Source organism: Amphiura filiformis, unplaced genomic scaffold (genome assembly GCF_039555335.1).
Source record: "Amphiura filiformis unplaced genomic scaffold, Afil_fr2py scaffold_596, whole genome shotgun sequence".
Classification (NCBI taxonomy): Eukaryota; Metazoa; Echinodermata; class Ophiuroidea; order Amphilepidida; family Amphiuridae; genus Amphiura; species Amphiura filiformis.
Genome location: NW_027306060.1, coordinates 84500 through 102246, shown reverse-complemented (window position 1 = coordinate 102246; position 17747 = coordinate 84500). Strand labels below are relative to the sequence as shown.

At 37.2% G+C, this 17747-nt stretch overlaps 1 protein-coding gene across 1 annotated transcript; it reads left to right on the top strand.

The window, feature by feature from the left end:
• The first annotated feature begins 930 nt into the window (after positions 1-930).
• LOC140145730 (uncharacterized) lies at positions 931-11346 on the top strand. The gene is made up of 8 exons (XM_072167411.1): positions 931-1169; positions 2286-2391; positions 3787-3855; positions 4403-4467; positions 5249-5351; positions 5996-6123; positions 8098-8202; positions 10597-11346. Exons 1-8 carry the CDS (start codon positions 1071-1073, stop codon positions 10726-10728), a joined length of 807 nt encoding a protein of 268 aa, XP_072023512.1. The 5' UTR covers positions 931-1070; the 3' UTR covers positions 10729-11346.
• The last annotated feature ends 6401 nt before the right edge of the window (positions 11347-17747 follow it).

Genomic DNA, 17747 nt, shown 5'->3' with positions numbered 1-17747 from the left:
TATAAACAATAATTAAAACTGGTTAAATAGTGTTTTATAACATAAAATAATATATATATTTTTTTAAATGGCTTAATTGAAATGCCATTGTGTGAAATTGTCGGGTTTTGCTTTGGGCCTGCGTATTTACCTCTGCCCAAATTTAACAAAACCCTCCATTTTCACACAATGACCTCAAAATAGATGGTGCGCATTTAAATTTTGTATAATTAATTACTCTATTCCAGTGATTCTATGGACCAAAACAGCATAGGTTTTTGGGACACAGTTTATCGGGCATCATCTTACATTGAAACACTCATATTATTATTAATTTTCAATAGACTGGGAATTAGCCTAAATGCACGAGTATTTTTTTTTTTTTTGGGGGCTTGCCTTTGGGGGCACGTGTGAGCCCCTGGGGTAAAAGCAGGGGCAGCAAAAAAGAAGGGGCGGTGGAAGAAGGGGGGGGCAAAAAGAATTATTAAAGAAAAATGGGCTGAAGAATTATGAAAAAGGTTTAAAAAATTTGAAACAAAATGGGATTATTTATACATCCAAATTTTGCTTTTTTAGGTTGCTAGCACCTATAAACTTTGTTTTTGTTCTTCACCATTTCAAACTATCAACAAAATTTGGATCAACCTTTTCGGGCTGTTGATGAAGGGGGTGGCAAAATTTTCCCTTTCTGCAGCCTCCCGGAAAGCGGCCATAGTGCGCCACTGAAATGAGCCATTTGTGACTGAACAGCAGTGATGTGTGATGATATAAACCGAGGTATATGGAATGGTCCATGTGTAAAACAAATAAGGCTAAAATGTTTTACATTTTTACATTTCCTAAAATATTTTTTGCTTTATTTCAGTCACAAGTGTTACAGTTGTGGATCCCACTGATTCTTTTTTGGATGCAACGATTTATAACAACTTCGAGGCCAGAGGCTTCTTCCTATCACAAAATTTGTTTACATGCAGGTCCCTGAATAGAGCCTAAAACAACCAAATGTTCAGCAGCCTGTGAACTGAAGTGAAGATAGGAGTTTGGAATAAAACAGTTAAGTACCCCGGTACTTCAGATACTTGGCAGTCAACATGCATTCTGATGAAACAGGCTCTCATAGTGGATCAACGATCTCAAGGAAAGATGCAGATCTAGACAGAGCTGCAGATGATATTCATCTCCTATTTCAGGTAGGCCTATGCCAATCAAGTAAAGACCAGGATGTAAATCTTCAGGAAATTTCCCTGTACAGAGTACCGGTATAATTTTACAGGGAAATACACATTTTCAGGAAATGTTAAAGCAGTTAACGTACAGGAAAGGGAAATTGTGTTTTCATCCCTGAAAGACATGCATAAGGGTGAAAATAAGAGAGCTTGAACCAGGGGCCACTTTGGCAAAAAAATGGCCCCTGGTTCACCAAGATTGGGAGTAACCAGGGGCCATTTCCAATTACCAAGGGGCCAATAAAAATATAGATGTGCTGGATGAGTTAAATAAGCACTAGTTGCTTTGAATTTGATATTTTTGATCCAGGGGGCCAGTTTTGTGAGAAAAGTGTCCCCTGGTGAACTACAATTGAGATGGAACCAGAAGCCGAATCAGAGTTTCTGGGGGCCAAACGTCTCCCACTTAATTTCACCCTCGCATGCATGTCAGGACTCTTAATAGTAGTTGAGGTGATAAAAATAAGAATAGTTGATTAAATAAAAATAATCATCAAGTTCACATGCATGCATAAATAAAATGGTACCGGTATACCCATACTAGGCGCTGACATGATACCATGACAGGAAGTCTGTAAGTTACAACCAGCACAGTATGGGTAGAGGTATACCGGTAGTACAAGTAGTACAAGTAGTATGGAGAGTAACCAATGTTGCAGCAAAATTGTGTCTTTTGTAACAAATTCATCTAAGCTCACTGGTAAAAGAGTAGCGGTACTTTGATGGTGGAAAGAGGTAATAAAATATCAAGTTGATACTTGTAAGTGTATTATCTGCATGCCATGAAAAAGGTGAGGGGAAGGCATTATTCTGCAGTCATAGAAGGTGCACCATGAAATTATTGTCAATTCTAATAAAAGTAAGCTCTCCCAAAGTGTGAAAAGTTGTTGTTGGCATTGTTGTTGTTTTTTTGATGGGGTGCCCTTTCAAATGGAAATTTATTATGGCTGTTTGTAGGCAACCATTAAAAAATTGTGCAAAGGGCAGGGCCGGGGGTGATGATTTTTATTGCTGCCCTCTGCCAGTGGTTATGCCACTTTGCACTGTAGTTCTACTTTTTTCTATTTTCATCTTCCATAGAGTTACAATGATCTTGTGAAACAAAACAGTCACATGGAAACCAAAATTACAGATCTCACAAAACAGCTCCAAAGAAGCCAAGAACAAGAAAGAGAAGCACAACATTGTAAGTATACCACTTTTAATGTTCCCCACCTACAGACCTGTAAACAGGATCAAATATAACTACAAACTGAGTAAAATTTCACCATTTGTGACACGATGTGGTCCATGGAGGCCAAAGGAGGCATTTTTGAAAATTAAGTTACTATAATCTTATAGTAACATTAGGCTATTATAATTATACTGAAAACACCAAAGGTATGAATCAGTAAAGTTATGAAGTTTTGTGATGTCTATAATTTTCTTACGTATTTTATTCTTTTTACTCCATATGCCAAGGTTTATATTAAGCAGGCACCCAGGCTTTTTTTACCCTATGGTTGCTCCGTTTTGGCTCCTGGTGTGTCCAATATTTTACTATATGGTTGTCCCCAGTGATTTTTGGACAAGAGGACAAGAGGATAAGTGCTTATTTCGAACACTGGTTACAGTTCAAACCACCACATGACCGCTTGGGACTTTTGTCACAAGATCCTGAAAAGAACACTTACCATATTCTATTTGTCTCCCTTATCATGTTTATCATTAGCAACAGCAAACCTGGTGGTGAGAAATTATGGTTATTTAGTATATCCTGAAAAGAAACAAAACACTATATTTGAAAGCAACATTTGACTTCGGTAAATTTATGATATTTCGGCCCACATTTTGATTTTGTGTGAGTGAGTGTAATTTGAAGAAGTCTGTTTCTTGTCAGTGATCAGTTTATTGAACCTCCACTTTTTATTTCAATTTTTGAATATTGTTTATTAATTTAGATAACAACAGCACCTGTCTAACAAATTTTAAAGTAAAATAGACTTGTCAGTTAGGCCTGTTATCGACTGTCGTATGTGTCGTATTCTTGTCGATATGACCTTAAATACGACATGTCAAAATAAATAATTGTCCTTTTTCGACTCTTTACGACACATATCAAAAAGGAAAAAAAATGCAATTTCCATGCTATTTTGTCCTAATAAAGTAATAAGCTTACCATACGATCATGTTTTTGATCGGAAAGTGGAAAATTACCTCCCGAAGTTAACCTGAACCCGAAGTAGAATGATTCAGGAAGTATGGTTACACCGGAAGTCGGCAATAGTAACTAATATCGGCGTAATTTTTAGCTTATCTATCGACTTTTTTCAGCATTTTTAAATCTCATTACTAGTTTCGACACATGTCGATTGTCATATTTTTTCCCTGACAAAGTGTTGAATTAGAAATCATGTGTCGATAACAGGCCCATTGTCATTTGCCTTCTTTTGTTCCCAATTAGGGTTTCCAAATCAGAATAACATTGTCTCATCATATTGTTTTCATAATATGTAAATTTATAGCCATCATGGATTGTCATGGTGCAAAAATAAATCATTATCTTTCAATTCAAAAACATTTTTTTCTTAATGTTTTTCAGCCATACAGCAACTCCATGACATGCGAGACAGGCTCCAATCAATGTTGAGTAAGCGTTGCGACTTAGAGGGTAAGTTGATATGCATGTAGTACCGGTAGTTTAAACCTGGTGGATCTACATAAGGGTATGCCCTTCAGCCTCACCGCCTCAATTTTGTAACAAGAAGGATTGGGAGGAAAGTCAATGAATATGTTTAAGACTGAGTTTACCACGCTTTGATTTATTATTGTCTATTCATAAACCTATTTGTAGACTTTAACATTTACAGAGGTCAAACAGTTGTTTTTACGTGGTTGTGGGCATAACTGTGCTATGGTATGCAATTTTCTATGCTATCTGCGCCTCTTTAAATTTACACTATGATTTAGGCATAGTGTCATTCTGGTCCACATTATGTGACAGTTTATCAGTTTTACTTATGTCAGGCTCAGAAGATTACTCTTCATCATGATTATACAAATTAAATTTTATATTGCATGAACAGTGACAGCACTAGATTGGTACACATGGTCATTCATTCCTTCCCAAATGGGGGTGGGGTCGAATTTTGAGGTTGAATTCCGAACTTTTATACAAACTGATGGCTGATTAGTAATGGTATTTTTTTCTTATTTAGATGAAAACAAATTATTACAAAGTGCATTGGGTGAAAAGGAAAAAGCTCTGGAGGAAGAAAGACAGGTATGTACAAGAGCTGTTGCTCTATTGCATTCCCAAATGTGTCAAGTTATAGCAGATAAAAGAAATATATAAAATACAGGGATTTATAGTTTGTAGCTCATTTACTTTGTGTAGCTCCAGATGCTATATTTCTTAAATGGCAGCTATAACACAACAAGGTGAACCAGATAAGATGGGACAGTCAGGGAAGAGGTCTGATTTTATAATGCAGGAGAATAAAATAAAATGTGAAAGTCATACCTGCATGGCTCTGTAGTGTTATCATCACTTAAAGCCATATTATAACATTTCTGTAAAAATAGAATGGTATTTATTTCCTTTAAAATGTTAGCTTTTGCTGTCAGATATGACCCTGGTTCATTTTGAGCCGAACAAGTGAGGTAAAGCAAAGAAAACTGGATGGAATTTACTACTAGCGCCAATGCATGTTACTGCAGCGGTTGTAATATGGTACGACCCTCTGCGGGGTGTGTGTGTATGTGTGTCCCACACGTCGCGTACGTACTCTGTTATCGCATACGTGTTCGACTAATATTTCCATCGTAATAATAAAACGACAGTTCCGGCGGTTTATTCAAAATCTCAGATTTTGACAAAACTACAGCACCTAAAGTCTTGATTTTTGCAGATTATCTTTGTTTACTAAAGTACATTACAGTTGTGTATAAATCAGAATTAAAAAGAAAAATTGAGGGCATTATCCTAAGCAAATGTTATAATATGGCTTTAACAATTACCATTTGCAACAGTGAAGGCATATTTTATTTTTTATTTTAAACAGAAATATGAAACACAACTAGAAGAAGCTCAGAAGAAATTAGAAATGGTAGAGGGAGAGCATGCTGATGAAATTGCAAACCTGCAAAGCCAGGCTGAAACACAAAGTGAGTCACATATGGAAAGGTTTGGCTACAAAACAATTCTCTTATAAACACATCTATGCACAGTTCCACCTCATTACACCTGAGCAAACAATTTCGTCCAAGAGCTTCCAAGCAAGCAGTGAATTGTCTCTACACAGTCTTTGTTTACACTACATGGTTGAGTGCATAGCATCATAAGAGCTGTGTGAGCTTCTAGCTGGTGACTAGTGGAAAATACGACATCTGATTGTTTTTTGTCAAAACCCTGAATGTTCCTTTCATCCAATCAGAATCTTTTTTATATCGAACGAAAGCTAACACTTTCCTCTAATAATAGTTTTTTTCATTACGTCAACAGATAACATAATTCAATGTTTATAGCAAGGCGAATGTGGTAAATCTGTTGAAAACAACCTATTCAAGCACAATTATTGACCTGTATTTTATTTCAGCGCCGGAGTTATCGATATATATATATTGGCAGAGTGGCAAAGCCGCAAGCAGCAATAAAGTATGAAACCAGCATTAGATTCTCTGAGTCCCTTGGACTCAAAGCCCTGTCATTCCCCTTTACAAACTTCTGAACTTCAATTCCACTGATGACAAAAAATCATGGAAGGTCTCACAATTTTAGTCAAATTTGTGTGTAAATTATTGTGTTGCAGGAAACAAAGAAGTCAAACTGCTTGAAAGAACATTGCATGATAAAGCTATGGAAGTAAAACAATTACAGAAGCAGTTAGCTGATGCAGAGAGAGACAGACATACAGAGATTGTTAAACTCAGATTGGAGGTAAGCAAGAGAAAAGTATCAAGGTCTGCTGGGAGGGTGACGTGGCTGAGCAGTCAAGGTGTGCGCTGTCGGCCGAGAGAATATGATTAACTTGAATTCTCAAGCCTTAGGTGAGAATTCTCCTCCTCTCCCAAAAATTTTCCTATAAGGCCAAAAAAAAAAAAGTTGTTTGCTTGCCCTCGTCCGACCGACCGTCTCGGCAGTCCCGACCGTAACACTTTTTTTTTTTGAAAAGTTTTTTTTGTTGCGATTTTCCCAAAAATGGCATGTATTTTTCGTCTGAAAAACCGATGATTTAAAAGAAACGTTGTAAAATACCATATCCTGCATGTTTACGTGTCCGGCTGTACCTGACTGTCGGGTTCCGCAATTTCGTATACCACCTCAGCGTCTAAGCTCTAATACAATTTGCTATCCACCTGCACATTTCGGATGGCGCATCTAGGGATGAGTTTATTTACAGGCAAAATATAACCGTGCATATCGTTCAAGAATGGATACAATATAACAGATGTTAAAATATGGTAAAAGTAGATAAAATTTGAAAACAGTTGTACCAGATATTCATTTCTTGTTTATAAATATTTAGATTCATGATATTTGTTCGTATCGACTAGGAAGTAACATTGCACTATTTTTTTAAACATGTTTGTTGAGGCTACTTTTATTAAGAGCACAAATCGCTCGGTATAAATATGATTTCACTTTAAACATGGCGGACACAACACGAGTAGCGCTAGCTGTACAGGTGAAGCAAGGGACCGAACACCCTGATTAGTTTTGAAAAGCAGAAAACACTACATGTAGGAGAATTGTACACTTCATTAAACGTAGGCCTACATGTAGAAGAGCTACAATTGTTTAAGGTGCAAGTGGCGAGCACAGATGCTGTACCATGGCGTGATGTTGCTGCTATGGAAATGCTTGAACCATTAATTGCATTCGCCGATTCGGTATTCGCCATGTCTGTTTCTGGGAAACGGGAAAAAAAAAAAAAAAAAAAAAAACCTTTTCCCGACCGACCGACCCAATTTTTAAAATCCATTCGAGGGCAAGCAAACAATTTTTTTTTTTGGCCTAAGGTCAGAAATCCTGCAATTATGTTTAGTGACTTTACAGATTATAATTATAGAATTTCTTCACACCCCAAACACTGTTTAGCACAGGCAGATGCAGGTAGTGTATTTGCGACGTCTCTTGGTTCAGAAGTCACATAAAGCTGTTGGTCCCTGTTTAGGGTTTTCAGTGAAAAAGAAGTCTGTCCCAGATTTCTGGAAATTTGAAGGACAAAAAAGTTTTTATTCATAATGATACAAATTTCAGCATACATTCAAATTTTATAATCAGAAAACAATATTGTGTGATTGTTGACATCAAGTTGATTCCTCATCTGGACCTTAAAAATGTCCACTCTAAGAGAGTTTAAAAGACTGCTCCCAAATACGGGGTACGCTGTGCAATAATTTTGACCTGCTAAAATTTCCAAATGGTGTACCAAAAAATACTTTCCTCCCCTCTCAGCCTGCCAAAAATCGCTTGCCACCTCTTAGCCTGTGAAAAAATTTCCCCTTCTTTACACATGCCAAATTTTTGGGATCCCAATTTGCAAACATTAATGAAGGTCTAGATATACATTGCGAGCACAGTGAGCAGGAATATTTGCATAGCGTTTCTGTACTGTTTTGCTAAGCCTTTGTAGAGTGTTTTATTTAAAAGGCACCCTTGAATTTGTGCCAAAAATTGCCCCCCCCCCCCCATTGGCTGGCCAAAATATTCTTTCCCCCAAATTTACCCACCCCAGGGCTCATAATTATCGTACAGCCCCTGGGATGAAGTCTCTTGACAAGACTGGGTCGTCCAGAAGAACCGGCAGATAACATTTTGATCAATGTTGATATTGGCATGATGACATTTTTGAATCATGATGTTGCTGTAGTAAACAATGTTTGACAATATTACACATTCTTTTGACAGTATGATGCAAAGTTGATGAAGTTGCAGAAAGAAAATCACACTAAAGCCCAGATGCAGCAACAAAGCATGTCTTCTACTGCTACTAGCAGCGCAATGCTAAGACAGGTAAGTGAAAGGGGTACTGTGGTGCTCATGGTGTAATGTCCTATAAAAATATGCTCTGTGGGAAATGGCAAAGTATAGACTTTAGTTCCTACTGGACCTCCAGGCCAGTGAGATGGCAAATCTACTGACCCTTCAATAAATTTACTGGTCCCAGCTTTTTCTGATTGGCACCCTATAGGGATAACACAGGCTGACACACTGCCATTCAGATAGAGCATGAAAGAGCTTGGGAAGTATTACTATCGCCGTAAAAAGCAGCCGTGGTCGTACGCCATGAATTGGGTGCCAAATGCATTACAAACTAAAAAATTGAACAATTTACACGTTTTTGTACTTAAACTGATCTAATTCATAAACTGTTCATCAAAACCATATAAAATTATATATCACTGTAAAGCTTAGAGTACCAGGAATACACACCTACAAACAATTGGTCAATATACAGGGTGCCATAAATGTCATATAGGGTTTAAAGTTGAATTTTGGTTCAAAAAGTATACTATTTTGTTTCTCTCTTATTTACTAACATAAACACCTGTTCTGTTAAAACCTTTTTAGATGTGCTAATAACATTGTAGGCTTTCAAAAAAAGCAAACTTGTAACTTGATGAGTTATGTTGCCTACCTGAGATACAGGGTGTTCAAAAGTCGTACATAATTTTTATGATTTTTATTACATTTTCAATCAAAACTTTTTTCCTCCATGCCCCACACAAAAACCAGTGGCATATTTGAATTCCTCATCAAATTTCCATCCAAAAAATGTGAACTTTTACAGCAGTGGGGTAATTCCTTCATGAAATATGACCTTCAAAACATTTTGGAGCATAAATGAATACTTAACACATTGTAACGTATAGGAAATGCCTAGAACCCATGACACAGAATGCAGCACACTTGCAACAAATTAACTTTGCTTGGAGCAAAACTGGTCACATTTCAAACTAGACATAAATACCAAAACAATGGTACATAATCCATCTCAATACCTTGCTGGGTTATGAAGTTACAGTAAAAAATATATTTGTGAGGCGCTAAAAATCAACATTCCCTATACTTTAACACATGCCTCAACCGTAGGATCCTCAACCGTAGGATCCTCCACCCCTGACTTCACATCTTTTGAATTGCAATATCTCAAGAAGTAAATAAAGTGTGAAGTTCTTTCTTTCCACAAATTGAGCTAGATAAATAAGCAACAAAATGAGACCAAAACTAGTTCCGTACCTCTCTCCATTCTTGAGATCTGGGACAAAATGTCCCAAATAAAATGAAAAAATGTAACGCCTCCACCTTTTCCTATACCCCAATTCATGACGCACGGCCCCGTATATTTCCAACTTGCTTGCAACGCAAGAATAAGAATAAATAGACGAAAAATGAAAAATAAAAATGACCAATTATGTCAATCACTGATTATATCTTGTCTCAAAAAGGGTCATCAGGTAGAAAATTTGCCAAATTTACAATAAAAATTTGTTGAAATAAGAGAAATTGAAAGTTTCGACATTATTTTATGGCATTTTGATGATCATCATTGGCTGGACTAATCTAAAAAAGGGTGTTGTTGCCATCAGGTATATTAGCTTTTATATCACTCATACTTAAATTCTAGACAGTTCATTGGTTGATTATCATTTGCCATTTTTACTATCACCCTCTCCGTGTGATAGTCTTTACCATCATAGTGCTCTGCCGTAGTGCGCCTGCGCCGAGCCGTGCGCTGACTCTTAGACTCGCCGATTTAGTGATGGGGTGGACCCCAAAATGTGAAGTATATCATTGCAAAACATGGTGTTATGTTGATGAAAAAATGTATTTCATACCTTAAATAGTATTTTAGTAATAGAATTTATGTATGAGTGATATAAAACAAATATTAACTGTCTTAAATTCGTGTAATGATCGAAATATAACCACTCGGTGAAAGATGTATTGTTCCATTCCACTCGCCGTTCCGGCTCGTGGAATGGAACAATCCATCTTTCACCTTGTGATTATATTTCGACCATCACACTCAAAGATAGTTAATATTTGTATAATATTCAACTTTAATGGCACATTACCTGTCACTTCCAGTCGGAGTGCCCCTCTGGGTGAGTGAGTGGCTCTTCAATGAACATTTCTGATTTTGACACTTGCAAAGTAATTTGACTGAATGATATCACATTTTCAAGTAGCATTTAACACCAAATTTCCTAGTTGCAGTCAAATGCAAGTCCTGTTCATACTTATCATGGAGTGAAGCTCCCATGTCATTTGATATTTATATGGAAAGAAAGAAACCAAAGTGCCTTTTGGCTGTAATGAATGTTAAATGTTAACAAGCAGGTACTGTTGCCAAAGGTTACAAGTGTGTTTACCGAACATTTAATCATTTGTTTCTTATTGTAGAAAATGTTAAATCAAAAGGCTGCCTCTACACAAGAAGTCAACATCCTCAAGCGGACCATTGCTGATCTTCAAAGGGAATTACGTGCCACACAGCATCATGAAAATACCGGGAACAAGAAAAGAAGATATTGAGGAAATTTACTCATCAACTTGGTCAAGAAAATCCTCCAGTTGGCCCAACATGAGTTCAGACCTGACACCATCCAAGCTGGGAACTTGCTTGGTTCTAGAAGGCACTTTTTGGAAAGACAATCACTTCACTGGATATAGCTGATTATGGAAAAAATTAAGCTTGGCTAAGTGTGGTCGGTGAAATGAACAACAATTTCAGGCACTCCCAAAATAATACTATGAATAACTGTCTAGGGGCATACCAGGACCAACAAACAAAGGGAGGCAAAATTTAAAAATTGTCCCGCTGACCCGCTACTAACATGACTTTATCAGGAAAAAAGTGTGCATAAAGCATGCTTAAACTAGCAATTTCAATGCTAAATTGGGTCAAAATTAGGGCAATTGTGGGCTAGAACTGGGCCAAAGGAAAAGGCACATTCGGGGGCACATTACAACTTTTGCTCAATTTTGTCCCGGTATTGCCAGCTGGAGGAGGGGGCAACTTGCCACCACCGGTCGGTACGCCTCAAAGATCTATATTTATGGCAATGCCTACCATCGATTTTTGAATGGTCACATCTTACACCAGTATCGAAATTAAATACAGATCAGAAAATAATGTCTTGATTTCAAGTTCCATTATAATGCAATCACTTTTTAACCAAACTGTTTTTTTGTTTTTTTAAATTTAGATCAAAAGTGGAAGTGAGATTCAAATAACTCTCAGAGAAATCTGTGCTTCGATATTATACCTGCAAATTTTGATAGTGTTCTTTTTATCTTACCATACACAAACTCAACAGAGCATCATTTATTGAATCCAAAGTAAAAGTAAGTTGCCAGTTGGAAAAATTATGAATCTTTAGGCTACACATACATGACATATTAAAAAAAATCTAAGCTGAAAATGTAACTGCCCTGAAAGTCCCTGAGAGTATAATGTGCCACATTTTGCAAAATAATGCACTCATTCTAAGATGTTGATGTGTCTAATGCACAAGCCTTTTCGGCGGCTTGAGCATTAGACGCATCAACACCTCAGTACAAGTGTATTATTTTGTACAATTTCTCGAGCAAGTAAAAGAAGTGTTGGAAAATACAAGCAAATATAAATGCATTAACTCCCAAGAAATATGAATGTATCCGAAAGCACTGTGTATATTACGCGGACTGCACACCCGTGCATATATACGAGGGGGTATCCAAAAGTTTTTGACATCGCCCAGAAGTGAAAGAGCTATACCGATGAAATTTTATCAGTGTAATCACTGGTCCTTATGTACATCATGGTCCAAAAATGGTCTCATAAGTATGTTTACTTTCTTTACAGGTGGCGCTAGATGGACAGTAGGCGCATAACCTGCAAGATGGTGAAAATTGAGGCACGCAGCATGATTAAGTTCCTGCATTTGAAGGTTTAGGCCTACAATGCTCAAAAAATCTATGATGAAATAAAAGCAATCTACGGTGATGATTGCCCATCATATGGCACTATTGCTTTTTGAAAAAGGAATTTCCACATTGGCCACATGTCCCTCACAGATGAGCCAAGAAGTGGACGTTCATCACACTTTACGGATGATGCGGCCACAGCATAAAAAACTCAAGAAAGTGGAGGATCTTATCATGAAAAGGTTATGCGCCTACTTCCCATCTAGCGCCACCTGTGAAGAAAGTAAACATACTTATGAGACGATTTTTGGACCATAATGTACATAAGGACCAGTGATTACACTGACAAAATTTCATCGGTATAGCTCTTTCACTTCTGGGTGATGTCAAAAACTTTTGGATACCCCCTCATATACACAATCAATGCATGGTTTGCATTTTTCTAATGCTTTCTCTGATTGGATCTCACTATCCATTAAAAGAGTATATATGTTTTGGATCCAATATTTTCAAATACATGGATTCACCAAAACATAATAATGACTGACATTTATATTCATGTGAGTTTTTTAATGTTAAACTGTATTTAAGTGTTACTTGTAATAAATTTTATGTGTAATATATAGTTATACACAACAAATTAAGATTCCACTGCTTGTTGATTCACAAAATGTTGTTTTTATTACTAAGGGACAATGCTAGGCTGAATATGATTAAATGTTGTGTGTTGCACATGGTGAGTGGTCAATTCATTTTACCCCTCGCAATCAGCATTGGGCTATTCTAGTTGAAATCCATATTCTAGTTGAAATCCATACGCTCCCTATGGAAGACATGAATTAATCTCCCACACAGAGGGTGTACACGCAAAGGTGATAAACATGGTGGTATTGGGGTTATCCACAAAACACAAATCAGTCTCTTGAACAACACATCTGCTGAAACAACATATTTTGAACATGCAATCATCGTTGTAAAAAACACTGGTCTTAGAATTATTATCATATATCGTCCTCCGCCCTCAAAAGTAAATGGCTTCAAAACCAGCCAATATTTAGAGGAATTTGAATGTTTCCTTGATGATGTGTGTCTTGTTCCTGCCAAAACTGTATTTCTGGGAGATTTCAACATCCATGTAGATCAGCCTACTAAACCGGAAGTCATCAGATTCTGTGATACCCTATCAGCACATGGATTACACCAGTATGTTCAAGAACCCACGCACATTAGTGGACATATTTTAGATTTAGTCATATCGCGCATTGAGGACAGATTGGTTTCTAATTGCTGTGTATTACCATCGTTAGGTTCCGATCATAAGATCGTTGATTGTGTCTTTGACTATGCTAAACCCATTCCTCAAAAATTGAAATCTACTGTAAGGAACTTTAAGAAAATGGACAAATGTGTATTTTCTAGTGACTTAACTTTAGCAGTTGGTGGTATTGACTTTCGAGGTACTGTTGATGAGATGCTTGAGCAGCTTGAATCGTCGATTACTTGTGTTCTTGATGCTCATGCACCTCCTCAGACACGTTCTCGAAGCTTGAGACCACGCTTTCCTTGGTACAATGAGGAAATTAATGATGCAAGGTGTAAGCGTCGTAAACTAGAACGTAAATGGCGCAAAAATAAAACCAATGATAATCATGTTGCTTATATGTCGACCAGTGCAATATTGTTAACAAACTCATTCAAACTGCGAAAGAGGTATATTACAATGATGAACTTGAATTTTCTGACTGTAAGAATATGTTTGGTATAATGAACAAACTGTTGAACAAAAATGTCAAATCTTTACCCAGTTGTGATTCAATGTCTGAACTGAGCAACTCCTTTGCTCAGTTTTTCACCAACAAGGTTGCTAAGATAAGACAAGAACTTGTCTCGGTTTCTGATAGAAATCATGATAATTGTGTTATTGACTCCAATGTAGTTATTGATGTTGAACAATTTGATACTTTCAAACCTGTGAGTGCAGAAGACATTGAAAAGACAGTTCTTGCTTCTTCTAATAAGTCATGTGTGTTAGACACACTACCGATGTGGTTGTGTAAAGATAATATCAAGATTATGTGTCAAGCTCTGGAGGTAGTTGTTAACAAATCTTTTTGTAGTGGTGAATTCCTTCTAAGCTTCGCGAAGCAGTGGTATGCCCTGTTTTAAAGAAGTCCACCCTTGACAAAAATGTCTTGAACAATTATCGCCCTGTTTCCAACATAAGGTACTACTCAAAAATCATTGAGAAGATTGCCTCAGTTCAATTACAGGATCACCTTCACTCACATGGTCTTCAGGAGGAGTTCCAATCGGCGTATAGGGCGCAGCATAGCACGGAAACAGCATTGCTCCGTGTAAAACTGACATCATGACGGATATGGATCGTGGCAATGCGGTGTTTGTGGTGCTACTGGATCTTTCAGCAGCCTTCGACACGGTGGATCACCAAATCCTGCTCGATCGTTTATCAACCACTTTTAACATAACTGGTATGGCGCTGAGGTGGATTAAATCTTACCTCCAGGGGCGTAGTTTTCGTGTTTCCATCGGTGGTGATCTCTCCGTGTCGGAGGAGGCTGAGAATCCGGTGATGCTGCATGCACAGCATCGGGCAAGTATACTCTGGAATTTGGAGTACCTCAAGGATCGGTTCTCGGACCGCTGTTTTTTGTGTTATATACCAACTATATTGGCGCAATCATTCGTCAGCATGGCATTGCCTATCACGTTTATGCTGATGACATTCAGCTTTATCTGGCATTTGATCCAAAAACTGATGGAGCTGCCGAATTAGCATTAGCCAAATTGTCGACATGTATTAAGGACATTTATGAGTGGATGACAATAAATATGCTCAAGCTCAACAATTCTAAGACTGAGTTTTTTGTTGCGGCATCCTCACATAACTTGAAAAAGCTGCAAGATGTCTCTCTCAAAATTGATGATATAAATATCACCCCATCTTCTACAATCAAAAATTTGGGTGTAGTATTTGACCAAACTATGTCTATGAAGGACCATGTGAAATCTGTTGTTAAAACAGTTAACTTTCATTTGAGGAACATCTATAGAATCAGGAGATATATCACGGTTGAAAGCTGCCACCACCTGGTTCGTTAAACTTATCCTATCCCGCCTGGATTATGCGAACTCGCTGTTGTTTGGAATTTCAGCTAAGGACAGAAAAAAGCTGCAAGTACTGCAAAACAGGGCAGCTCGAGTCATTTTTAGATGCAATAGACTTCAGTCCTCAGCACCCCTCTTGGAGAGAATTACATTGGTTGCCTGTTAATGAGAGGGTTATCTTCAAAGTGCTGCTTTTGACCTTCAAAGGTATCAACAATCTCACACCTGGTTACCTGTCCTCATTACTCATTCAGTACAAACCAAGCAGGGAAAATTTGCGCTCCAGTAGTAATTTTCAACTTCAAGTTTCTCGTACTCGACTGTCAATAGGGACCACGCCTTCAATGTTGCTGCCCCACGCCTTTGGAACTTGCTCCCCCCATCCATATCCGCCTTTCACCCTCAGTCAATATTTTCAAGAAATTGTTAAAAACTCACCTTTTTCCATCTCAATAATGTTTTGTTCCTTATATGCATCCTTGGTATTTGCCTACATTTATTTTATCATTATATTTGCTTTGGGGTTTTTAAAATTGTATTTTAATCATGTTAATATGGTCTATTGATGATTTATCGTGTTGCTTTTTAATAATTATTGTTGTACATGTAAGTGATATTTATTTTTGCTGTATAATTCTATATTATTGTGTTTTTAACCATGTTATTTGCTATTGTACAGCGCTGTGGTAATCTTTGATATAGCGCTCAATAAATGTTGTGATATATACATTTCAAATTGAGCTACCCATTCAGTTAACCCCATTAGAAATTCTCATTCTCTGTGTGGAAGATTAAGGTTGTGTCTTCCATAGGGGGTGTAATTGTTTTCCATTATCTGTAATAGTCCCATTTGCAAACTAGCAGGGTCTTTTATACTTCTGCTGAATATTGACAGTGCATGTAAGCAGCCAGTGGTGAATGCTAGCATTCCGCGGAATGTGGGCAATGTTGCCTTTGGGGGTCAATGTTAAATCAGGTTTGCTTGAGCAAACTAAAAAATAGCGCAAATACCACAAGCATACACAAAAGAAACTTCGCACTTAAGATGAGTGATATCGCCAGGTCTGAAAGCTGTACCAGTATCAGCTGAATTCGAGTGCGCTAAGAGATCAAAGGCATAGAACATTCCAATCTATGTGTTATTAATCTATGCTGCTAGCTTTAAAGGATCCAAAATTAAAAATACCCACAAGGTGACTTTTTAAAAAATGCTCTGCACTCTTGAAGTTGTGTCTTTCATGGAATTGAGCTTTGTTGATATTTATGTACTTTCCTATTATAAGCAAAGAAAATCCAGATATGTAGACCCCAATTGCATGTTTCGATTCATTTTACTTCATTTTTTCATTCCTGTTTGTCATTTGAACTTTTAAAACATTTCAAACTTTTTGTTGATTCGAAGGGACAAGCGAGTTAAAAACATCAGCAAATTAATTTTTATCAGAATTTTACGAAGAAAATAGTAATGTTCTTGAAGAGATCATCAAATTACTTTACATAATATATTTTTTCAATAGGTATCTTTACCTACACGCTTTATAATTATATCGCTCCCACACTTGTTAGAAACCCACCCTGTATACTGCCAAATTTTAACTGCCACCTTTTTACCGATTTTTGGAATTCCAAACCCTTGCGCTGTAGAAAGCATGCATGCTGGACAACATACCGCAAAGATCAGCATGGTGCCTTATTGACATCACTGACTACACTGGGTCAAAAAACACTTCAAAAGTTTTTAACACACAATTTTTTTAACACAACTTTTATTTGGGTGCAATGTACAGTATATAATTCTACAAATTGACAGGAAAGTATATTGGTCACATGGGGGTATCATAACAAATACAGCACCTACACAGTGTATTGGGCCATTCCATTTTAAATCCACACTCCCCCTGTGGAATATTTTGGAAATATCTTCCACAGGGGAAGTATGAATTTCAAATGGAATGAACACATTAGCAGCTCAATTTGAAAATCACTCTCCCTCAGTGAAAGTCAGGTTGAATCTGAGGGTGTATGAAATTCAAATGGAGCTGCCTAATGTATTCATTCCATTTGAAATTCATACTCCTCTGTGGAAGATATTCCACAGGGTAGTGTGGATTTTATATAGAATAACCTATTGCCATATATCACTCTTGGCATAGAATACACTCCTAAGCTATACATAATTATATGGTTTTTGATCATTTTCATTTACCTATAGAAATAGGTTTGCACTATCCATAAATTCACACACATATTATATACATACCAGTATCATAAGAATGGTGGGCTTACATTTTGTTGTTGGTCTATTTCGTCGGCAGAGTGCAACATTATCGTAAGTGCAGTAGAATGCAATAGCTGCCATTTGCAACATTTCAATAAATGTACTTGCTTACTTTAAACCAATAACACTAGAAAAACACCCAACTACATGTAACGGACTAAAGGTGATATCTTGGGGTTATCTTAGTGGCCATGAGGAAAGTATACAGAACATCCACACTTTACAATGAGCATGATGAGGG